Source organism: Myotis yumanensis, unplaced genomic scaffold (genome assembly GCF_028538775.1).
Source record: "Myotis yumanensis isolate MYYU_CA2020_CCGP unplaced genomic scaffold, mMyoYum1.0.hap1 SCAF_3, whole genome shotgun sequence".
Classification (NCBI taxonomy): domain Eukaryota; kingdom Metazoa; phylum Chordata; class Mammalia; order Chiroptera; family Vespertilionidae; genus Myotis; species Myotis yumanensis.
Window position 1 is genome coordinate 110,726,425 of NW_027223754.1, and position 22,908 is coordinate 110,749,332.

The 22,908-nt window shown below is 43.3% G+C and overlaps 1 protein-coding gene across 2 annotated transcripts in view; it reads left to right on the forward strand.

Annotated features, from left to right (window-relative positions):
- PARP4 (poly(ADP-ribose) polymerase family member 4) overlaps nt 1-22,908 on the forward strand; it is a 125,666-nt gene that overhangs the window by 14,541 nt on the left and 88,217 nt on the right. For both annotated transcript variants that reach the window (XM_070409358.1, XM_070409357.1), the window contains exons 8-12: nt 433-570; nt 2,016-2,189; nt 7,874-8,034; nt 11,079-11,216; nt 21,959-22,054. In XM_070409358.1, the coding sequence (XP_070265459.1) occupies nt 433-570; nt 2,016-2,189; nt 7,874-8,034; nt 11,079-11,216; nt 21,959-22,054 (707 nt within the window). The remainder of the gene's footprint in view (nt 1-432; nt 571-2,015; nt 2,190-7,873; nt 8,035-11,078; nt 11,217-21,958; nt 22,055-22,908) is intronic.

The window sequence follows — 22,908 nt, forward strand, 5'->3', positions numbered from 1 at the left end:
AATTGCACTGTACGTGTGCGCCCGCACGTGGTATTTTGTGGAAGAGCCACACTCAAGGGGCCAAAGAGCCGCATGTGGCTCACGAGCTGCGGTTTGCCAACCACTGACCTAGGCCAAGAGTCAGGGGCCCTTAACCCTTAATACCACTTAACTTCTAATCCCACTGGCAGGCCTATAGTTGGTAGGGTGAGGAAGAAGGCAAGAGGAAAAATAATATGGGACTAAAAGAGAGAAGGGGGACAGAGAAAGGGTATAGGGAGGAGGTGGAGGGAGAGCTGAGCAGAAAAATGAGGCCTGAGTATTAACAGTTACTTGCGTGCGGGTGGCTCTCCTTGGCTATAATTATTTCTTCTCATGACTCTAATCATCTCCATTAAAAATAAACCTACCCATGAAAACTTTCTGTTGGTATTGTTTTGCTGTTTGTTGCAGTTGCTTTTGGAGGAGGTAATACATTCAAGCACTCTGAGCCAAGAGGTGATCGATTTAGTGGAGATGATTTGGGCAGAGGCTCTCGGCCACCTGGAGCACACGCTCCTGGAGTCCATGAGCAGGATCAGTCTTAACGATGTAAGTCATGCATACTCTTGAAACAGAGCCTCTAACCTGACAAACCTGCTTTCCTGGTTTCTTTGCTTTAATGGTACCACTTCTGTTTGAGCACTGGTTCCGTTGTTTTTGGATGCATTCCTCTTCTTTTTTCTTATGCTGGAGTAGGGCACAACGAGAACATTGAGGGGAGATGAGCTTTTAAGAAAACCAGACAGCCCCACCGATGTGACTCAGTGGTTGAGCGTCGACCTATGAACCAGGAGGTCATGGTTCGATTCCCAGTCAGGACACAAGCCCTATCCCCAGTGGGGGCATGCAGGAGGCAGCCAATCGATGATCCTCTCTCATCATTAATGTTTCTGTTTTTCCCTCTCCTTTCATCTCTGAAATCAATAAAAAATATATTTAAAAAAGAAAGGAGCCCTGACCAGTTTGGCTCAGTGGCTAGAGTGTCGGCCACTGAGAGTCACAGGTTCAATTCCGGTCAAGGGCATGTACCTTGGTTGCGGGCACATACCCAGTAGGGGGTGTGCAGGAGGCAGCTGATGGATGTTTCTCTCTCATGGATGTTTTTAACTCTCTATCCCTCTCCCTTCCTCTCTGTAAAAAATCAATAAAATATATTTTAAACAAAAAAAAAGAAAGGAAAATCAGACATTTCCGCATGTAAAGTGTCAGACATGAGAGCTGATCAAAGATTGGCTCATTAGGAAGCCTGTTCCTCTGGGTCAAGTGACTTGTAGCAGGCCTGAGAGACGTGGGTGCTCTTGGTCCTTCGTTAGATACTCAGACCCTAATGTCCTCTGTAGTACCTGCTTCAGAACCTTGTGCCTCTGACCATCAGAGAGAAAGGCAGGCAGGTTCCTAGCCCTTCAGAACTTGCTCTTCTTAATTATATGTTATTGAAAAGCAAATGAAAGAAAATGTTCCCAGTGGTCCAACTTGTGCAACTACATTATCATATTTAAATAACACAGACAATTCCTATGTGGAATTAAATGAATTTATTTCAGGGCAAAAAAAAACAAACAATAAAAAGGTCTCTTGGGATAAATTCCAAAAAGTACTTGTGTAATTTGAAACATGTTTTGGTGGGTTTTGCTCCTGGTTTGATTCTGACATCTTTCTAAATGTCTTATGTGAAAAGCAAGTTTCCTACTATTACATGAGTATTCTTCTCTCTGTGGATGGATATATATATATATATATATATTAGATATTGAAGACTCTGGTTCTTTCCTTTAGTTAAGCTGAGCCCAGTTTTGGAAAACTCCTCATGGCATTATCATTGTAACCAAGATACATCTCCAGTAAACTTTTCATTTGTTTTATGACCCATGCCCAGAAAACTAACCATTGCAACATATCTAACAACTGTTTTAGCTATTTTTATACATTTCTTCACTTTCTCTGTGATTATCAAGATCTAATTTTAATAAGCATATGTCATCTTCCTTTTAAAGGTAAGCAAGGCAGAGGGAATTCTCCTCCTAGTAAAGGCAGCACTGAAAAGTGGAGAGACTGAAGAACAATTGCAAAAGATGATGAGTGACTTCTACAGATTAATACCTCACAGAGGTATAGCTACTGAAAAAGTTAGCCTGAGACTATTAGCCAAGAAAGAGGACCTCTGCCAGGTAAATCTCTGGAATATAGAAATCCATTTAAAATATATTGGGGGAGCCCAGCTGGAGTGGCTCAGTTGGTTGGAGGGCACTGAAGGGTTGCCAGTTCAATTCTGGGTCAGGACACGCACCTGGGTTGCAAGGTCAATCCCCGGTTGGGGCACATAGAGAAGGCAACTGATCGATGTTTCTCTCTCACATCAATGTGTGTTTTCTCTCTCTCTCCCTTAATGTCTCTGAACATGTCCTCGGGTGAGGATTAAAAAAAATGAATAGAGAGAACCAAGATGGCAGCATAAATAAACACCTGTACTTGCTGCCTCCCACAACCACATCAAAATTACAACTAAAAGACAGAACAACTATCATCCAGAACCAAGGGAAAGCTGGCTGAGTGGAAGTTCTACAACTAGAGAAGTAAAGAAGAAAGCGCATTGAGACTGGTAGGAGGTGCGGAGGCCCAGAATGGGCCGGCACCCAGGCACACTGCTTTTTTATCGGGAGGGAGATACAAGCTCCTGCTTGCTCTGAACTTCAGTTCTGGGTGAGACTCTGGAGGACCCAGACACATACGGGGAGAAACTGGACTGTCTGGCATCGGGAAGGAACGCAAGGGCAGCTTTCTCTCAGAGGTGCTCACAGTGGTCATTGTTCCTGCATTGGGACCGCCCTGGTGCAGGGCTTACTGGCAGCCATTTCTGTTTGCTCTACCCTGGTGATTCCCTGAGACCCCTCCCCCACCCAATTTACAACCCCAACCAAGCTGTGTGCAGCAGCTTTTGCATATGAATGGCCTGTCCTTTCTCAGCCTAAAACCTGTCAAACAGGAAGCAGCCTGCCTTGCTTCATAGCTGTGCCTCGTCTGGCACTTCCAAACCTGATACAAAGAGGAGGAATCTTCAGCTCTCTCTGTAGCTCCTGCTGGGTGGTCCCAGGAAGTGGATGACTTTGCACCTCCTTGGAGATCCAAGAGCCAGTGTACCCAGTGGTCAGTATGAGACCATACCAGATTACAACTCTTCACATCCATAAGAGACACACTCAAGGGGCAGACTCAGTGAGCACCAAAGCCCCACTGAAGCAAGTCCTGCCCATAAGGTGTCTCCTGCACAGCAGCTCTTCCAGTGTAGACACAGCTGGTCATCACAGCCAATTGGTCTGGAGGTCAATTCCTCCCAGTGATACCAACAGCAATCAAAGCTCAACTACAAGACTGTGCACACAGCCCACACAGGGGTGCAATAAGAGTGTCCACCTCAGGTGATTGGGGAGGTTGAGCCACTGGGCCCTATAGGACACCTACCGCACAAGGCCACTCTGTCAACTCAAGGAGACTTAGCAGCTACCCAATACATAGAAACAAACAGGGAAGCATCCAAAATGCAGAGACAAAGAAAGATGTCACAAAGGAAAGAAATGGAAGAAAACAAAATACTGGATATAGAATTCAAAACCATAGTTATAAGGTTATTCAAGAATCTTCTAGAAACCTCTGAGGAACTTAGTGAGACCTTCAAGGATCTTAGTGAGAATACCAAAAAAATGGAAAAGGACCAGTCAGAAATTAAGTATACACTGACTGAAATAAAGAATAATATACAGAGATTCAACAATAGACCAGTGGATCCCAAGATTCAAGTCAAAGATTTGAAATATGAAGAAGCAAAAAACACCCACTGGAAAAGCAAAAAGAAAAAATAATCCAAAAATATGAAGATAGTGTAAGGAGCCTCTGGGACAACTTCAAGCATACCAACATCTGAATTATGGGGGTGCCAGAAGAAGAGAGAGAGCAAATATTGAAAACCTATTTGAAGAAATAATGACAGGAAACTTCCCCTACCTGGTGAAAGAAATAGACTTACAAGTCCAGGAAGCGCAGAGAACCCCAAACAAAAGGAATCCAAAGAGGACCACACCAAGACACATCATAATTAAAATGCCAAGGGCAATAGACAAAGAGAAAATCTTAAAAGCAGCAAGAGAAAAACAGTTACCTACAAGGGAATACCCATATGACTGTCAGAGGATATCTCAACAGAAACTATGCAGGCCAGAAGGGAGTGGCAAGAAATATTCAAAGTGATGAATAGCAAGAACCTACAACCAAGATTACGCTACCCAGCTAAGCTATCATTTAGAATTGAAGGTCAGATAAAGAGCTTCAGAGACAAGAAAAAGCTAAAGGAGTTCATCACCACCAAACCAGTATTATATGAAACTAGAGGCCCAGTGCATGAAAATTCATGCACTGGAGGGTGGGTCCCTCAGCCCAGCCTGCCCCATCTCACAGTCCGTGAGCCCTCAGGGGCGGGAGGCAACCCGGCAATCAGGAGAAGGCGATGCCCCCATCACACCTCTGCTGCTGCCATTGCCGGCAGCGCAAGCCTCAGCCAACCTGGTTACCTGAGCCTCGGGTGGCCCTGGGCAGCTGGGCAGCCACCATCTGAGGCTTGCCTGCACCTTGGGCCCACCCTGGGTTGCTGGGCAGCCAACATCCAAGACTTGCCTGCGCCTTGGGCCGGCCCTAGGCAGCTGGGCAGCCGACATCGAGGCTTTCCTTTGTCTCAGGCCGGCCCTGGGTGGCTGGGGGGCCAAGGGCAGGTCTGGCCACACTGTGTGCCTGCTGCCCACCCAGTTGGGCTGAAAGGACTGTAGGACTCCAACGGGGCTGAGGGGACTAGGCACTGCCATCTTGTGGCTATGGGCACCTCCATCTTTGTGATGATGACAGTCAATTTGCATATTCCCTCTTTATTAGATAGGATGCTGAAGGGTATTCTTTAAGAATAGGAAGAAGAAGAAAAAGGTAAAGATAAACAGTTATGAACAACAAAGTGACAACAAATACATGTCTATCAACAAGTGAATCTAAAAATCAAATGAAGAAAAAAATCTGATGAATAGAATAAACTGGTGAATGTAATAAAATCAGGGGCATGAAAAGGGAGCAGACTGCAAATTCTTGGGGGGAAAGGGGTATGGGGGTGCAGGAAGAGATTGGACAAAGATCTTACACCTATGGACGAGGACAGTGGGGGGGCGGGGGGCAGGGGCCTGGGGTGAAGTGGGAACCAGGTGGAGGGGAGCTATGGGGGGGGGAGGGAAGAGGATAATCTGTAATAATCTGAACTGAACAATAAAGATTTAAAAAATAATAATAAAATAAAAATAATAAATAAATAAAAATAAAATACATTGGGATAGGTGTTTTCAAATCTGATGAATAAGATAACACTGAATCATAGAAGTTATCTATAGAGTTTGCTCAAAAATAAATGCTGAGCCATTTTAGAATGCATTGGGTCCTTGTGGGAGTTTTTGTGAACCATATTTCCAAACTGTAATGTATTGGAATAGTAGTACAGTTGCAAATATGTTTAGAATTGCTACCCTGTAAAATAATTTTTCACATAAGGAGATGAGTTAGGATTCTTTCTGCAAAAAAACAAAGTTGCAACTGACTTGAAAAAATGAGGACATTTATCATCCCGTATAACAAGGGGTCCAGATGTAGGGAGGCTGCTGGTCCAGTTCACTTCAAGGTTACACCATACGCAAAAATAAACTCAAAGTGGATAAAGGACTTAACTGAAAGACAGGAAACAATAAAAATACTAGAGGCCTGGTGCATGAAATTTGTGCATGGATAGGGTTTCTAAGCCTGGCTGGCAATCAGGGAGGGCCTTCCTTCATTCCACACTGCCCCCTGGTGGTCAGCACACATAATAACAAGCGATGGAACTCCCAGTCGAACTCTTGAGGGGACACTTTGCAAATTAGCCTTTTATATATACAGATTAGAGGAATCCACAGGCAGCAAAATCTCAGACACATGCCAAAGCAATATCTTCACTGATATAGCTACTAGGGCAATGGAAACTAAAGAGAAAATAAACAAATGGAACTACATCAAAATAAAAAGCAAAAGAAACCATCCACAAAGCAACAAGAAAGACTACTGCATGGGAGAACATATTTGCCAATGTTATCTCCAATAGGGGTTTAATCTCCAACATTTACAGGGAACTCACACAACTTAACGAAAGGAAAATAACCCAATCAAAAGGGCAGTAGACCTAAATAGATACTTTTCGAAAGAAGATAGAAGGAAGGCCAAGAGACATGAAAACAGGCTCAAAGTCACTACTCATCCGAGAGATGCAAATCGAAACAACAATGAGGTACCATCTCACACCTGTCAGACTGGCTATCATCAACAAATCAACAAATGACAGGTGCTGGAGAGGATGCAGAGAAAAAGGAACCCTCATGCATTGCTGGTGGGAATGCAGACTGGTGCAGCCACTGTGGAGAACAGTATGGAGTTTCCTCAAAAAAACTAAAAATGGAACTCCCATTTGACCCAGTGATTCTACTTCCAGGAATATATCCCAAGAAACTAGAAACACCAATCAGAAAGGATATATGCACCCCTATGTTTATAGCAGCACAATTTACCATAGCTAAGATTTGGAATCAGCCTAAGTGCCCATCAGCAGATGAGTGGATTAAAAAATTGTGGTACATTTACACAATGGAATACTACACTGCTATTAAAAGGAAGGAACTCCTACCATTTGCAACAGCATGGATGGAACTGGAGAGCATTATGCTAAGTGAAATAAGCCAGTCAGAGAAAGATAAATATCACATGATCTCACTCATTTGGGGATTATAATGAACAACATAAACTGATGAACAAAAACAGATCCAGAGACAGAGAAGCATTGATCAGATGCTCAAACCTCAGAGGGAAGGTAGGGGAGGGTGGAGGTAAAGGAGAGAGATCAACCAAAGGACTTGTATGCATGCATATAAGCATAATCAATGGACACAGACACCAGGAGGTGCGGGTGAGGGCATGAATGGGACTGGGGTGGGGAGGCAATGGGGGAATAAGAACACATATGTAATACCTTAATCAATAAAGAAAAAAAATCCCTAAAAAAATATATATGCCACCTATTGTACAGGCAGATTTTAATCAAGAGCTTTGGTTCTAACCGGTTTGGCTCAATAGATAGAGCATCGGCCCGCAGACTAAAGGGTCTTGGGTTCAGTTCTGGTCAATGGCACATTACCTCTGTTGCAAGCTTGCTCCCGGCCCTAGTTGGGGCATGTGCAGAAGGCAACAGATCAATATGTCTCTCTCACATCGATGTTTCTCTCTGTCTCTCCCCCTCCCTTCCACTCTCTGAAAATCAATGGAAAAATATCCTAGGGTCTCAGGTGAGGATTAACAAAAATAAATAAATAAATAAATAAATAAATAAATAAATAAATAGCTTTGGATAATAGTCCTGGCTGCTGTGGCTCAGTGGTAAGAGCATTGGCCCACACACTAAAGGGTCTCAGGTTCGATTCCCAATCGAGGGCACATACCTTGGTTGCATGTTCATCCCTGTCCCAGTCAGGGCACGTGTGGGAGGCAACCAATTGATGTGTCTCTCTCACATTGATGTTTCTCTCTCTCTCTCCCTCATACTCTCTCTCCTCTCCTTTCCTTCCACTCTCTCTAAAAAATAATAAATAAATAAATAAATAAATGGAAAAAATATCCTCAGGTGAGGATTAACAAACAAAAAGCCTTGGAGAATAAAGGTTATTTTCCAATCTTTTTGAGAAAGCGTAATGTGATATAAATATTTGCATATGTGGTAATTCTAACATCTGTGTATCATTTTTATCCACAGCTAATAAGAGACATGGTTAATGTCTGTGAAACTAATCTGTCCAAACCCAACCCGCCATTTCTTGCCAAATACCGAGCTTTGAGATGCAAGATTGAACATGTGGAACAGAACTCGGAGGAATTTTTAAGAGTTAGAGAAGAGGTATTGCAAAATAATTGCAGGTAAGCATAAGGAAACGGGTGTGGATCTGTTCTTCTGTAATGCTTTTTCAGATATGGATACAAAGCCGATTGCCACAATTACCTAGATACATTAATTCTCAGTAATAAGATAACTGTGTTGTGATGACCAATTACTTTTGTATGTGTTTATAATAGGCAGTATGCTATGCTTGAAAACACTCCCTACTATTCCGCTCGGATTTCAAAGTTACCCAATCTTGATGAGAATTAAATTTTAAAAATTTAAATCAAAAGGGTATTTAAGTTTGTGTTTGAAGGGTGTTACATAAGAAAATGCACCTAAATTAAGATTTTAAAATACAAAAAAATATGTGTATGTTCATAGCAGCACATGAATCATAAATGCTACAAATTAGATCTCGTGTAGGTTTTGCTGTTGTTAGGAGTTGGTTTTCTAGCACTCCACTAGAACCAGACCCAGCCATGCCTCCCTGTGGATGGATTCAGACCTATCTCAAAATATGTTCTGTCTTCCTTGGGTGATCATCTTCAAATTCCATTCCCAATACCACTTCCCACCCACTAAGATGGTTATATTTTTAAAAGTGGAAAATTATACGTGTTGGTGAGGATGTGGAGAAATAGGAGCCCTCACACATTGCTTGTGGAATGTAAAGTGGTGCAGCTGCAATTTGGTGATTCCTCAATAAATTAAACACAGAATGATCGTTTGCCTCAGTAAGTTCACTCCTCCTTATAGACCCAAAAGAACTGAAAACAAGTACTCAAACAGATAGTGTGCATGAATGTTCATAGCAGCACTATTCAAAAGCCCAAAGGTTGAAACAACGGAAATTTCCAAAATTGTGGTATATACATATAATGGAATATTATTCAGCCGTGAAAAGGAACGAAGCACTTGCACATGCTGCAACACAGACGCACCTTGAAAACATTTTGTTGAGTGAAAGAAGCCAAACATGGAGTCAAAGGGAAGGGAGAGCTACGTTCTTAAGAGCTGAGGAGGGGGGTGTAGTTCAACCATCTAATGTGAGTCAAGCAAGCCCTTAGAGATCTCACCTCCTGCCCCCAAGTATTTATACAACAAAGGTGGGCCTCTTCCTAGGGAGAGATTTTGCTGCTGGGAAAAATTAGATTTTCTCCATTTCATTTCACTAATAATGATTTTTTAAATAAATTTTTGTTCTAAATTTTATATTCTTTGTTGAAAATTTAGAGACTGTATAAAAATATGAAGAGCTCTGGCTGGTGTGGCTCAGTGATAGAGTGTTACCTGCACACCAAAGGGTTGCGGGTTCCATTCCCAGTCAAGGGCACCTACCTGGGTTGCAGGTTATCCCCACCCCAGTCAGGGCATGTGCTGGAGATAACCAATTGATGTGACTCTCTCAAACTGATCTCTCTCTCTCTCTCTCTCTCCGCCCCCCCTTCCCTCCCTTTCACTCTCTAAAAATCAATGAAAAAATGTCATCGGATGAGGATTAACAATAAGAAACATGAAGAGACTGAAAGATCACTCCAAATCTTCCCACCCAGAGATAACCCAGAGATTATATAACCACTGTAAATACTTTGGTGCTGTAGAACATATTCCAAATTGAATTATTGATTCTTCTCTTCACCCAGTAGTGTACTAGTAGGCCAGCTCTCTGAATAAAAGTCCTGATTTATAATATTTGCTGATTTCTGTGGTGTAAATACTCCTACCATAGCTCATATCAAGCTACTGACCTGACACCGCTGAGTGTGGAGCTGGGAAGACGTGCTCAATAAGCTTTCATAACCCCTTGGTACCTACAACTCTTTCCCTCAGTAGTACCCCCAGTCTTTCCCCTTGTTTCCCCATTTTAGCCACCCACCCTGAGCCACTGATGATTCTCTCTGCCTCATCCCCACATCACATGTTCTGTCTGTTCTGCCTCCAAATATCTGGTTAAAATTCACTGGTTTTCTTTTACAATGCTGCCATCTTTAGTGCAGAACACTGTTATCTCATTTATACCAACCACCCTTCCTGATGTTCTTGCCACTCCTGCTCTATCCAATATGTTTTCCTATAATGAGCAGTTAGATCTTTAAAATATGTAGTACACCAGTGGTTCTCAACCTTCCTAATGCCTCGACCCTTTAATACAGTTCCTCATGTTGTGGTGACCCCCAACCATAAAATTATTTTCGTTGCTACTTCATAACTGTAATTTTGCTACTGTAAACAATATGTAATTATCTATGTGTTTTCCGATGGTCTTAGGCAACCCCTGTGAAAGGGTCATTCGACCCCCAAAGGGGTCGCGACCCACAGGTTGAGAACCGCTGTACTACACCATTTTCCAATACATGTCACCTCCAAAGAGAGGCCTTTCTTGACCACCTCTCTCTGAACCTGGTTGGTTTGTTGTTTTTTAATCCTCATCTGGAGATATTTATTCCATTGATTTTTTTTTAGAGAGAGTAGGAGGGGGGAGAGAGAGAAAAATATCAATGTGAGAGAGACACATCGATTGATTGCCTCCCACACTTGCCTCAACTGGGGCGGAGATGAACATGCAACCAAGGTTGGTGCCCTTGATTGGCAATTGAACCCTCAACTATTCCGTCCTCAGACCGACACTCTAACTAGTGAACAACTGGCCAGGGCCTGGTTATTTCTTTAGTAGCACTTAAAATCAGGCATTTGTTAACTTGTTGATTTTTATCTTTCATTAGAATGTAATCTCCATGAAGCCCTAGAGACCATGTTATCTTATTTCCAGTGCCTGGCAGAATACTTGGCACAGAGTCTAATCATTGAATGCATGAGTGAATGAATGAGCGTATATATGATAATATTTTGGATCATACTATGCATATAGTTTTATAACCTATTAAAATTTATATTTTACTATAAGTTTTACTTCATAGCTTTATTTATTTTTGAGTGTCATTTTTTTTTAATGGCTGGAATGGCTGCATAATATTTTGAAAATAAAATGTGTTATGATTCATTGCATCCGACATTGGGGCTGTTTTGTGGTTTCTGCTGATAATGATTTTTCACTTTGTTTTTCTTCTAATTCTTACAGTAAAAGCCCAGTGGACATCCTGCAGATATTTAGAGTTGGCAGAGTGAATGAAACCACAGAGTTTTTGAGCCAGCTTGGCAACGTGAAGCCCTTGTTGCATGGCTCTCCTGTGAGAAGCTTTGTGGGAATCCTGTCCCGGTAAGAGTCCACCATCTTCACTTGCCAAGCTTTTCAGCCTCACAAATGTGAAGTGTCTTACATTTTTTTTTACAAGCAAAATTTTTTAAAATATATTTTTATTGATTTTAGAGAGGGAGAGAGAAGTAGAAACATCCTATATAATAAAAGCCTAATATGCAAATTGCCCCTAAACTGGAAGTTTGACCAGGAGGTGAGGCCAGCCCGCCAACCACCTGTGGCCCCTCCCTCTGACTGGCCCCGCCCCCGATCGCCTCCCCCCTCCATCAGGGACAGGGCCGGCGGGCCAACCTCCCATGTCCCCTCCCCCTGGCCGGCCCAGCCCAATTGGCCCCAATCGTGGCGGGCTGGCCGGACCCCAACCTTGCACAGATTTGTGCATCGGCCTCTAGTTAATAATAAGAGAGAATTTTTAAAAATATATATTTTATTGATTTTTTACAGAGAGAAGGGAGAGGGCTAGAGAGTTAGAAACATCGATGAGAGAGAAACATCGATCAGCTGCCTCCTGCACACTCCCCTTGGTACCCTTAATACCTTGGTGCCCACAACCAAGGTACATGCCCTTGGCCGGAATTGAACCTGGGACCCTTGAGTTCGCAGGCTGATGCTCTATCCACTGAGCCAAACAGGTCAGGGCAAGAGAGAATTATTGATCAGTTGCCTCCTACATGCCCCCTACTGCGGATTGAACCCCGGCATGTGCCCTGACCAAGAATGGAACTGTGATCTCCTGGTTCATAGGTTGATGAACTAAGCCACAGTGATCGGTCTCAATTTTTTTATATATGACATGGGTCTTGTTAGTTAATATCAGCCAGCTAACTGTATTCCAGAGGAAATTGAACACTTTAAGTTATAAGTACCTGGTATATAATTTAAATAATGTGTTTATTATTATATATACTTTAAGTGCAATGTATGGATATGAATTGCTTCTTGAAGACAGTATCATTGAAGAAAGGTGATTATCAGCCCTGGCTGGGTAACTCAGTTGGTTACAGTGTCATCCTGATATATGCCCATGTTGTGGGTTTGATCCCCATCAGGGCACATACAAGGATCAACCCATGAATAACTGGAACAACAAACCCTTCTCTTCTCTTCTCTTCTCTTTCCCCCTCTCTCTCTAAAGTTCAATAAATAAAAATTTAAAAGATAAAGGTGATTATCTATTTTACGAGTTTTCCATGTGTATCTAATCTAAAGATAGTCCAAAATTTAAAGAGAAAGATCTAATTAGAGTGTCCAGATACTATTTAACACCACTATGGTTTTCTGTTTGTTTGAATAAATACTTAATATTGAAGCTTAAATGAAGTCATAGGAAGCAGAGGAAAATATAATTTAATCTGGATCCTTAATTAAATACGTAATAAGAAACTTAAAAAGAAACATACAAGATCCATCAGGAAAAAACTTTCCACAGCTGTTGAGGGATCCAGAAGACACTTGCACTTATCAGAAGGATGCCAATTTTTCTTGAATTAACCTGTAAAATTAATGGTATCACAGTAAAAGTCCTAACAAGATTTTCTTAAAAGAAATAAAAAGCTGATTCTACAGCACACATTTTTCTAAAAATTTGACATTGCCAGGGTTGAAAACAAGTAATGAAGGAGGATTAACCAGTCTACACATTAAAAATACATTATAAAGCTATGTTAATTAAAATGTGAGGTGGTGCCTAAATAGATGAATGAACAGAATAAAGAGTCCACAAATACACAAAAGCAGAGTATTTAGTGTATGATAAAAGTAGATTTTATTTCTGTGGAAGAAAATCATTTCTTCAGTGCTATATATTGGGATAAATGGATAACCACCTGGAAAAAAATAAAAAATTGGACCCTTATCTCATTTCTCACTTAAATAAACTCCACATAGAGTAAAGATTTAAATATTAAAATAAAACTGTAAAGGTACTAAATGAAAAACAGGAGAATATAAAAAAATAATGATCTTAGAGTGGGAATGGTTTTTCTAAGAAGGACTAAAACCCAAAGCCATTTTACAAAATTAATTCCCCCTCATAATACAAAATTCAAAAGAAGGTATTTGTATACTAAAAGGCAGACATCTCCTTTTCCCACTTTCCCAGAGATAAACGTGAACAATCTGAATGCCCACAAGTCCAATAGTAACTACAATGATCTTGAGCAGGGGAAAAGTGCAATTGGTGTTGGGCTTAAACATTGTCTGGCTGAGCACTGAGGGGGTTGGGCCTGAAGGATGCTGAACCTAGGGACAGGAAAAATGGCCAGCAAATTAGGGCTGCTCAAGACAGTGATGAGAACCATTCACCAGTGAACAGGCCATCGCCTGGGTCATTTTCATGGCACCTGGAACTCCTTCTGTGGGGTTACTTTGAAAATGTATTTTTTTCATTTCATGCTATTTATTTGTTGTCTTTTAATTGGTGTTTTTTATTTTTATTGTATTTTTATTTAAAAGATAATATTTTAATAAAAATTAATATTTTTTCTTGAACATTAACTTACCAGACACTGAATAACTACACAAATTAATAAGCATAATGCAAGTAAACCTATTTTTCTTGTTCTCCAAAAGTGAAATATTTCCTATTGCGCACACCAAACAAGTCAGTCCAAGACTAATGATGTGGCAACCGGCTGCTAAAATATTCACTGCTAGTATTAGTGGAGAGAAATGGTGTACCTGCCCATAAGACACGTAAGGGAAATGAATGCAACATGATTATAGTAATCAGTCATTAGCGAATGTTGTAGTTCGTTATTAATAATTATGTATAACAGGATATTGTAAAAATTAAGTTACAAAATGTTTTTTTGAAATTTTTTTGTATTTTATTTTTTTAAATCTTTATTGTTGAAAGTATTACACATGTCCCCTCCTCCCCCCCCAATTGACCTCTTCTAGCCCACATCCATCCCCAACCCCCACCCCAGGCCTTCACCCCCCTATTGTCTGTGTCCATGGGTTATGCATATATGCATACAAGGTCTTTAGTTTGGTCTTTGTCCAAAACTCAATCAGGAATATATGCATACAAGGTCAAAAATTGGACAGATACATTCAAAAAAATGAAACTAGACCACCAACTTACAGCATACACAAAAATAAACTCAAAATGGATAAAGGACTTAAACGTAAAACGGAAAACCATAAAGATATTAGAGGAATCCACAGGCAGCAAAATCTCAGACATATGCCAAAGCAATTTCTTCACCAATACCACTCCTAGGGCAATGGAAACTAATGAGAAAATAAACAAATGGAACTACATCAAAATAAAAAGCTTCTGCACAGCAAAAGAAACCATCAACAAAACAACAGAAAGCCCACTGAATGGGAGAACATATTTGCCAATGCTATTTACGGAAAACCATAAAGATATCTCCTTATCGGAGATAGCATTGGCAAATATGTTCTCCCATTCAGTGGGCTTTCTGTTGTTTTGCTGATGGTTTCTTTTGCTGTGCAGAAGCTTTTTATTTTGATGTAGTTCCATTTGTTTATTTTCTCATTAGTTTCCATTGCCCTAGGAGTGGTATTGGTGAAGAAATTGCTTTGGCATATGTCTGAGATTTTGCTGCCTGTGGATTCCTCTAATATCTTTATGGTTTTCCGTTTTACGTTTAAGTCCTTTATCCATTTTGAGTTTATTTTTGTGTATGCTGTAAGTTGGTGGTCTAGTTTCATTTTTTTGAATGTATCTGTCCAATTTTTGAAGAGACTGTCTTGACTCCATTGTATGATCTTGCCTCTTTTGTCAAATATTAATTGAGTATAGTGGTTTGGATCGATTTCTGGGTTCTCTATTCTATTCCATTGGTCTGTATGTTTGTTCTTTTGCCAGTACCAGGCAGTTTTGAGAACAGTGGCTTTGTAATACAGCTTGATATCTGGTATTGAGGTCCCTCCTACTTTGTTCTTCCAAAACTCAATCAGGAAGAATAAAAAAACCTGAATAGGCCGATAACTACTGATGAAATTAAAACAGTAATCAAAAAGCTTCTAGCAAACAAAAGCTTTGGACCGGATGGCTTCACAGGGGAGTTTTACCAAACATTCAAAGAAGAACTAAAACCAATCCTTCTCAGACTATTCCAAAAAATTTAAGAGGAAGCAATGCCAGTTTCTGCTGCTCAGCCTTGGGTCTTCTTTTGGAAGTTTTGGAGCTCTCTGACCAGCTGCAGTTTGTTAGGTTTTATGCTGCGAAAGGGGCCATTCATATGCAAAAGCCGCTGCGCACAGCTTGGATGGGGTTGTAAATTGGGTGGGGCGGGGTCCCTGGGAATCACCAGGGTGGAGCAAACAGCAATGGCTGCCAGTCAGCCCTGCATTGGAGAGGTCCCCATGTCCCCACAGTCTGTGCCCCCGCGCAGGAACAATGATCGCTGCGAGCACCTCTGAGAGAAAGCCGCCCTCATGTTCTAGTCCATTGCCAGACAGTCCAGTTTCTCCCTGTATGAGTCTGGGTCCCCAGAGTGTCGCCCGGTACTGGAGTTCAGAGCAATCTGGATCTTGTATCTCCCTCCCGATTGAAAATAAACAACAGCGCACCCAGTTGCCAGCCTGTTTCGCGTGTGCCTCCGCACCTCCACACCTCCTCAACTTCACACCTCCGCACCTCTTACCAGTCTCAATGTGCTTTTTTCTTTCCTTCTAATTGTGAAACTTCCACTCAGCCAGCTTTCCTGTGGTTTTGGATGATCGATGTTTTGTCTTTTACTTGTAGTTTTGATGAGGTTGTGGGAGGCAGCAAGTACATATTTTTACCTATGCCATCTTGGTTCTTACCCTATGTCTTTTGACTGGAGCCTTTAATCCATTTACATTTAATGTTATTATTGATAAGTACTTGTTTGTCACCATTTTTATTTTTTATGTTTGTGTTCCTTCTTGCCTTTCTGTTTCTTCTTTTTACAGCAGTCCCTTTAGCATTTCTTGCATTGCTGGCTTAGTGGTAATAAACTCTCTTAGCTCTTTTTTGTCTGTGAAGCTCCTGATTCCACCTTCAATGAGGAATAATAGCCTTGCTGGGTATAGTATTCTTGGTTTCAGTCCCTTGCTTTGCATCACTTTGTTTATTTCATTCCATTCCCTTCTGGCCTGTTGTGTTTCTGGTGAGAAATATTCTAATGGGAGATCCATTATAGGTAACTTTCTGTCTCTCTCTAGCAGCCTTTAAGATTCTTACTTTGTTGTTGATGTTTGCCAATTTAATTATGATGGTTCTTGGTGTTGGTCTTTTTGGGTTCATCTTCTTTGGAACTCTATGTGCTTTTTGGATTTGCATGGATTTTTCTTGCCAAAATCAGGGAAGTTTTCTGTCATTATTTCTTCAAACAGGTTTTCTATTCCTTGCTCCACTTCCTCTCCTTTTGGTATTCCTATTATGTGGATGTTGTTTTGTTTCATGTTATCCCAAAGCTCCCTTAGGCTCTCCTCTTGCTTTTTAAGTTTTCTTTCCAGTTGCTGCTGTGTTTGTGTATTTTTTCCTACCTTGTCTTCTAATTCATTGGTGCGGTCCTCAGCCTCTTCTAGTCTACTGTTTAACCCTTCCATTGTGTTCTTTCTTGCAGCTATGTTATTCTTCATTTCCTCTTGGTTCCTTTTCATGTTGGTGACATTCTCATTCAGCTTCTTGTAATTCTCAGTGAGTTGTGTGTATTTGTCATCCAGCCTTTGAGCATCCTTATAACCATTACTCTGAATCCTTTCTCTGACATTTTACTTGCCTCCATTTCATTTAACTCCCTTTCTGGTGATTTCTCTTTTTCTTTCCTTTGAGGATTGTTTTTTTGTCTCCCCATTTTTTGCTCTAATGTTTTAATTGTTTCTATGTCTTAGATCCAACTGCTCTTGGGAGTGGTGCTACTGGTGCGATCTCTCAGGACTCCTAGGCTTGGTGATCTAGTGGAGGTCCCTACTTGAGCTATTTGGGTTCTCTTGATGTAGTTGGATCTTGAATGTTACTTTCTTATTCGTGGATGAAATCTCATCATGGATTGGCAATGTGACTCACCTCTGGCTTTGTTGTGCAAGCTGTTTTGGATGTGATTGTGGTTCTGGCTCTTGTGGAAAAGGTTGTTGAGGTCTCACTGGTATGTGCTCACTGTGGGTTCCCAGAGTCCACGGCCTGGGAAGGAGTCTCGGGGCCTGAGACTCAGATACTGTGACTTTGCTGGTTTGGTGTGACTCTTGCTGGATTGGTGTCACTCTGCAACTCACTATGAGGGTCCTGGAGCCCATGACATTGGGGGGGGGGGGGCAGGTGTCTTATAGTCTGTGGTTGAGGTAGTGAGACTCTGGCCAAAGTGATTTCCCTCTCTGAATTACGAGGGGGTTCAGGATCCAGCAGCTGAGGATGTGGGGATCTCGGAGACTATGGTTGAAACAATGTGACCTTGTCCAGGGAGGCAAGTCCTCAGTAACTCACCAAGATGTCCAGAGGTAGGTAGCTGGGAGGGGGATGTCATGGATCCTGCTGAGGGAGCCATGTGCCCTTGGTTGGAGAGGCACACACCTATGGACATCTCATAGAGGGTCCAGGAGCCGTCTGCAAGGGATGTATGCTCATGGGGCCCACACACTGGATTGGAACCATTGTGGTGTGCCACTGGCCCTGTGGAGGGAGAAGTCCCAGATTCTGCTTTGGGGGATGTGTGCCTTTGGTTGAATATACATGTCCAGCTGCTGCTTACAGAGGCGCCCAGGAGCTGTCTGCTGGAGCAGTGGGTTCAGGGGGTTTGTGTGCTGGAGCGGCGCTACCGTGGGGACTGGATGCCAGTGGCCAGGATTGTGCCTTGCAGCGGTTCAGAGAAGCACCTAGGGGCCGCCTGCTGGGGCAGCAGACTCAGGGGGCTTGTGCAGTGGATCAGTGCAACTGCAGTGACTGGAGGTCAGCAGTCGAGGAGGGGGAAGTCTGTGTTTCTGCTCCTGGGGCCTTGCACCCTTGGTTGGATATGAGTGCACCTAGTAGAAGCTCACAGAGGCACCCGGGAGTCGCCTGCTGGGGCAGTTGCTTCAGGGGGCCTGCGTGCTTAAACCATGTGATTGCGGTGTCTTTGGGTAGGCAACCAGGAAGGGGGAAATCCGAATTTCTACTGCCAGGTCCGTGTGCTCTTGTTTGGATACAAGTGCACCCAGCGAGGACTCAAGGAGGCACTCAGGAGCCGCCTATAGGGGCAGAGGACTCAGTAGGCTTGTGTGCTGGAAAGGCACAACTGTGGTGTCTGGAGGTCAGCAGCCAGGGAAGGAGAAGTCCCAATTTTTGCTGCCTTGTGTCCTTGGTTGAAATTGCGCGTGCCCAGCGGGGGCTCACAAGGCACCCAGGAGCCGCCTGTTGGGGTGGTGGGGCTCAGGAGGCCTGCATACTGGGAAGGTGTGACTGCGGTGTCCAGCAGTTGGCAGCTGTGGAGAAGGAAGACTCAGTTTTTGCTGCCAGGGCCTTGCGCCCTTGGTTGGATTTGTGCATGCCCAGTGGTTGCTCACAGAGGCACCCGGGAGCCGTTTGCCAGGGCGGCGTACTCAGAGGGGCCCTTGCGCTGAAGCCGCATGACTGCGGCGTCTGTGTACAGGCAGGCAGGAAAGTGGAAGACCAAATTTATGTTGCCGGGCCTGTGCACCCTTGGATACGAGCACGCCCAGTGGGGGCTCAGAGAGGCACCCAAGAGCTGCCATTGGGGTGGTGGGCTCTGGAGGCCTGCACGCTGGAAAGGCACAACTGTGGTGTCCGGAGGTCAGCGGCTGTGGAGTGGGAAGACTCAGTTTTTGCTGCCGGGGCCTTGCATCTTTGGTTGGATTCGCACACACTCAGCTGCGGCTCACAGAGGCATCCAGGGGCCATTTGCCGGGGTGGTGCACTTAGAGGGTACCTTGTGCTGAAGCCACATGACCGAGGTGTCTGTAGGCAGGCAGCCGGGAGGGTGGGAAGTCCGAATTTCTACTGCTGGGGCCGTACACTCTTGTTTGGATATGAGCGCACCCAACAGGGGCTCACAGAGGCACTCAGGAGCCACCTTTGGGGCGATGGGCTCAGGAGGCCTGCACACTGTGTCTGGAGGTTGGCAGCTGTGGATTGGGCAGACTCAGTTTTTGCTGCTGGGGCCTTGCATCCTTGGTTGGATTCGGGTGTGCCCAGTGGTGGCTCACAGAGGCACTGGGGGCCCTTTGCCAGGGCGGCACACTCACGCACTGATAAGAGCACACCCAGCGGGGGGCTCACAGCGGCACCCAAGAGTACCTTGTGGGGTGGTGGGCTCAGGAAGCTGCATGCTGGGAAGGTGCAATTGAGGTGTCCGGAGGTCAGCAGCCAGGGAAGGGGAAGTCGCACTTACTGCTGCAGGAGCCACGCAGCCTCGGAGGTGGATGTCCTAGGGTCAGCAGGTCTGCGGGCGGGACAGCAGGATTTTGGCTGGAGTGGCTGTAAGGTCACTGGCAGTGTTCAAAGCCAATCTGGGTGGTGGTGCTAATGAGTTCCTCGGTGTTTTTATTATTTTCCAGCTTTATTGAGGTATGATTAACAAACACTGTATGTATTTAGGTTGTACAATGTGCTTTTTAAAAAAATTTTTTTTATTGATTTCACAGAAGAAGGGAGAGGAAGAGAGAGATAGAAACATGAATGATGAGAGAGAATCATTGACTGGCTGCTTCCTGCACACCCCCTACTGGGGATCGAGCCTGTAACCCAGGCATGTGCCCATGACTGGAATCAAACTTGGGACTGTTCATTCGGCAGGCCCATGCTCTTTCCACTGAGCCAAACCAGCTAGAGCCACAATATGATTTTTTAAAGGTATAAATCATGATGGTATAATATAGGTATGCAGTATAAAATGATTACCACAATCAACTTAGTTAAAACTTCCATAGCTTGCCCTAGCCAGCTTGGCTCAGTGGATAAAGCATCAGCCTGCGGACTGAAGGGTCCCAGGTTCGAGTCCTGCCAAGGACACATGCCCGGGGTTGTGGGCTCGATTCCCAGTAAGGGGTGTGCAGGAGGCAGCCGATCAATGATTCTCTCTCATCATTGATGTTTCTATCTCTCTCCTTCTCCCTTCCTCTCTAAAATCAATAAGGAAATATATTTTTTTTAAAAAACTTCAATAGCTTACCTTTTCTTTTCTTATGTCGAGAACACAAGATCTACCATCTTAGCCAATTCAAGTATACAGTACCATATTATTAATTACTAGTGGCCCAGTGCATGGATTTGTGCACATTGAAAGGAAATTAATTAGAAGAAATATTTTAATATTGCTATTCACCCTTTCTCTATAATAGAAGTGTCAACCAAATTCACGATTGACAATGACAGAACGAAACACATGCTTGGTGCCAGCGAGAGCTTTATATGTATCGTGCATGTGCGAGTCAACTTAGCCTTTTATAGATATAGAATAAACTTGCTTAATTAAACCTGCTTTCTGATTTAGTTAAACTTTTTCCAGCCCAGTGAAGGACCCCAACTTCTCTTTCAGGTAATTGTCAGCAACACAGCAGTAAATATCAACACGAAGCAGATTATTATTGTAAATCTCGCAGGGAGAACAAAGGGTGAAATATTTAACTGCAGCAGTGTTTGACTATATTCTGCGCAGTGAGAAAACCTGAAGTCATTTTCAAGGTCCACCATTTCTTACTTCTTTTCAGTTGGGTCAAGTTTCTAAACTTTCTAAATCTTCGTTTTCCAGCTAGTGAAAAGAAAATAGGATTCCATCGAGTTCCCTATCTACCTACTCAAGGATTTCTGTGAGGATCAAGTGAGATGAGGCATGTGAAAACGCTTTGCAAACATTTGGTTAAAGTGTAAAATGTTTGCACTTGGCTATAAAGCAAGTCGTGTTCCTGGGCTGAAGAAACTCTAAGGAGGCTGGTCGTTGTTAGGGAGAGGAAGCCAGGTGTTGCTACATGACGTCATTACCAGGTGCCCACAGAGACCGTTTCCTGGCTGGGCTGGGCTGGGCTGGGCTGTGGGCTGCATTTTGTGCCATTGCAGCGTCAGCTGCGATTTGGTGGGGTGTCACTCTGAGGTGGTGGTGGGGCCTGTGTCCCACTTGGGGGAAGCCGAATGTTGCTTTGTCGGTGCCAGGTCCGCACTGCCGTTTCTCTGTAAATGGCCAGTGTGCATCATGGCAGCTCCTGCATTGAGCGTCTGCCCCTGGGTGGTCAGTGTGTGTCATAGTGACCAGTTGGATGGTGGGAGGGACATTTATCATATTAGCCTTTCATATATATAGATAATACCATTTTACATTACAGATATAAAATTTATTCATCTTATAACTGAAAGTTTGTATTCTTTGCATTGTTTTTTATTTTTTAGAGAGAGTGGAAGGGAGGGCAGGAGGGGAGAGAGAGAAACATCCATGTGAGAGAGACACATCACTTGGTTGCCCCCTTACACACTCCAACCTGGCTGGGGATGGGATCTGCAACCCAGGAATCGAACCCATGACCCTTCAGTGCTGGAGCTGATGCTCTAACCACTGAGAACATTTGCCAGAGAAGTTTGTCCCCTTTGACCAAAATCTTCCCATTTCTCTCAGCCATTCTAGTCTTTGGTTCTATGAATTCGACTTTTTAAGATTCCACATATACTAGTAAGGAGGTCATACAGTTTTTCTGTGTCTGGATTGCTTCACTTGGCATAATACCCTTTAAATAGTACCTGTTTCTGCTAGAATTATGAGGCTATAATAAAAAGTTCCTTTTTTCTAGTAAACGTTATAGTGCCCTTTTGTTTTTAGGGGGTTGCTTTTGCCCAAAGTAGTTGAAGATCGTGGTGTGAAAAGAACAGACATTGGAAATCTTGGGAATGGAATATATTTCAGCAATTCACTCAGGTTAGTATTATTGTATCCTTAATCATGTTACTCATACCCATTACCAAGGAATCATTGCTGAATGCTTGCTCTATGTTTTCCTCTGTCTTTCCCTAGTGAGGGATTTCTCACCCAGAAATGGGTAACTCATTTATTCATCAAACTAAAAAGCTTCTGCCTAGCAAGAGAAACTGCCAACAAAACAAAAAGGCCACCAACCAATGGTAGAAGATATTTGCAAACAACAGTTCTGACAAGAGGTTAATCCTATATAATAAAAGGGTAACATACAAATCAACCAAACAGTGGAATGACCAGTCGCAATGATGCACACTGACCACCAGGGGGCAGACGCTTAATGCAGGAGCTGCCCCCTGGTGATCAGTGCACTCCCACAGGGGGAGCAGTGCTCAGCCAGAAGCCCAGAAACAGGGCTCATGGCTGGCAAGTGCAGCGGCGGCAGTGGAAGCCTCTCCCGCCTCTACGGCAGCACTAAGGATGTCCAACTGCTGCGGGGAGCGGGCCTAAGCCATCAGTTGGACATCCCCTGAGGGCTCCCAGACTGTGAAAGGGCACAGGTCGGGCTGAGGGATCCCCTGAGTGCACGAATCTCGTGCACTGGGCCACTAGTATTTAATATATAGAAAGAACACATACAACTCAACAACCCCCCAAAAAACAAAACAGTCCAATTAGAAATTGGGCAGAGGACCCGAACAGACATTTCTCCCCAAAAGACATACAGATAGCCAAAAAATATATGAAAAGATGCTCAACCTCACTAGATATTAGGGAAATGCAAATCAAACTACAATGAGATACCACCTCACACCTGTTAAAATAGCTATTATTAGCAAGACAAGTAATAACAAGTG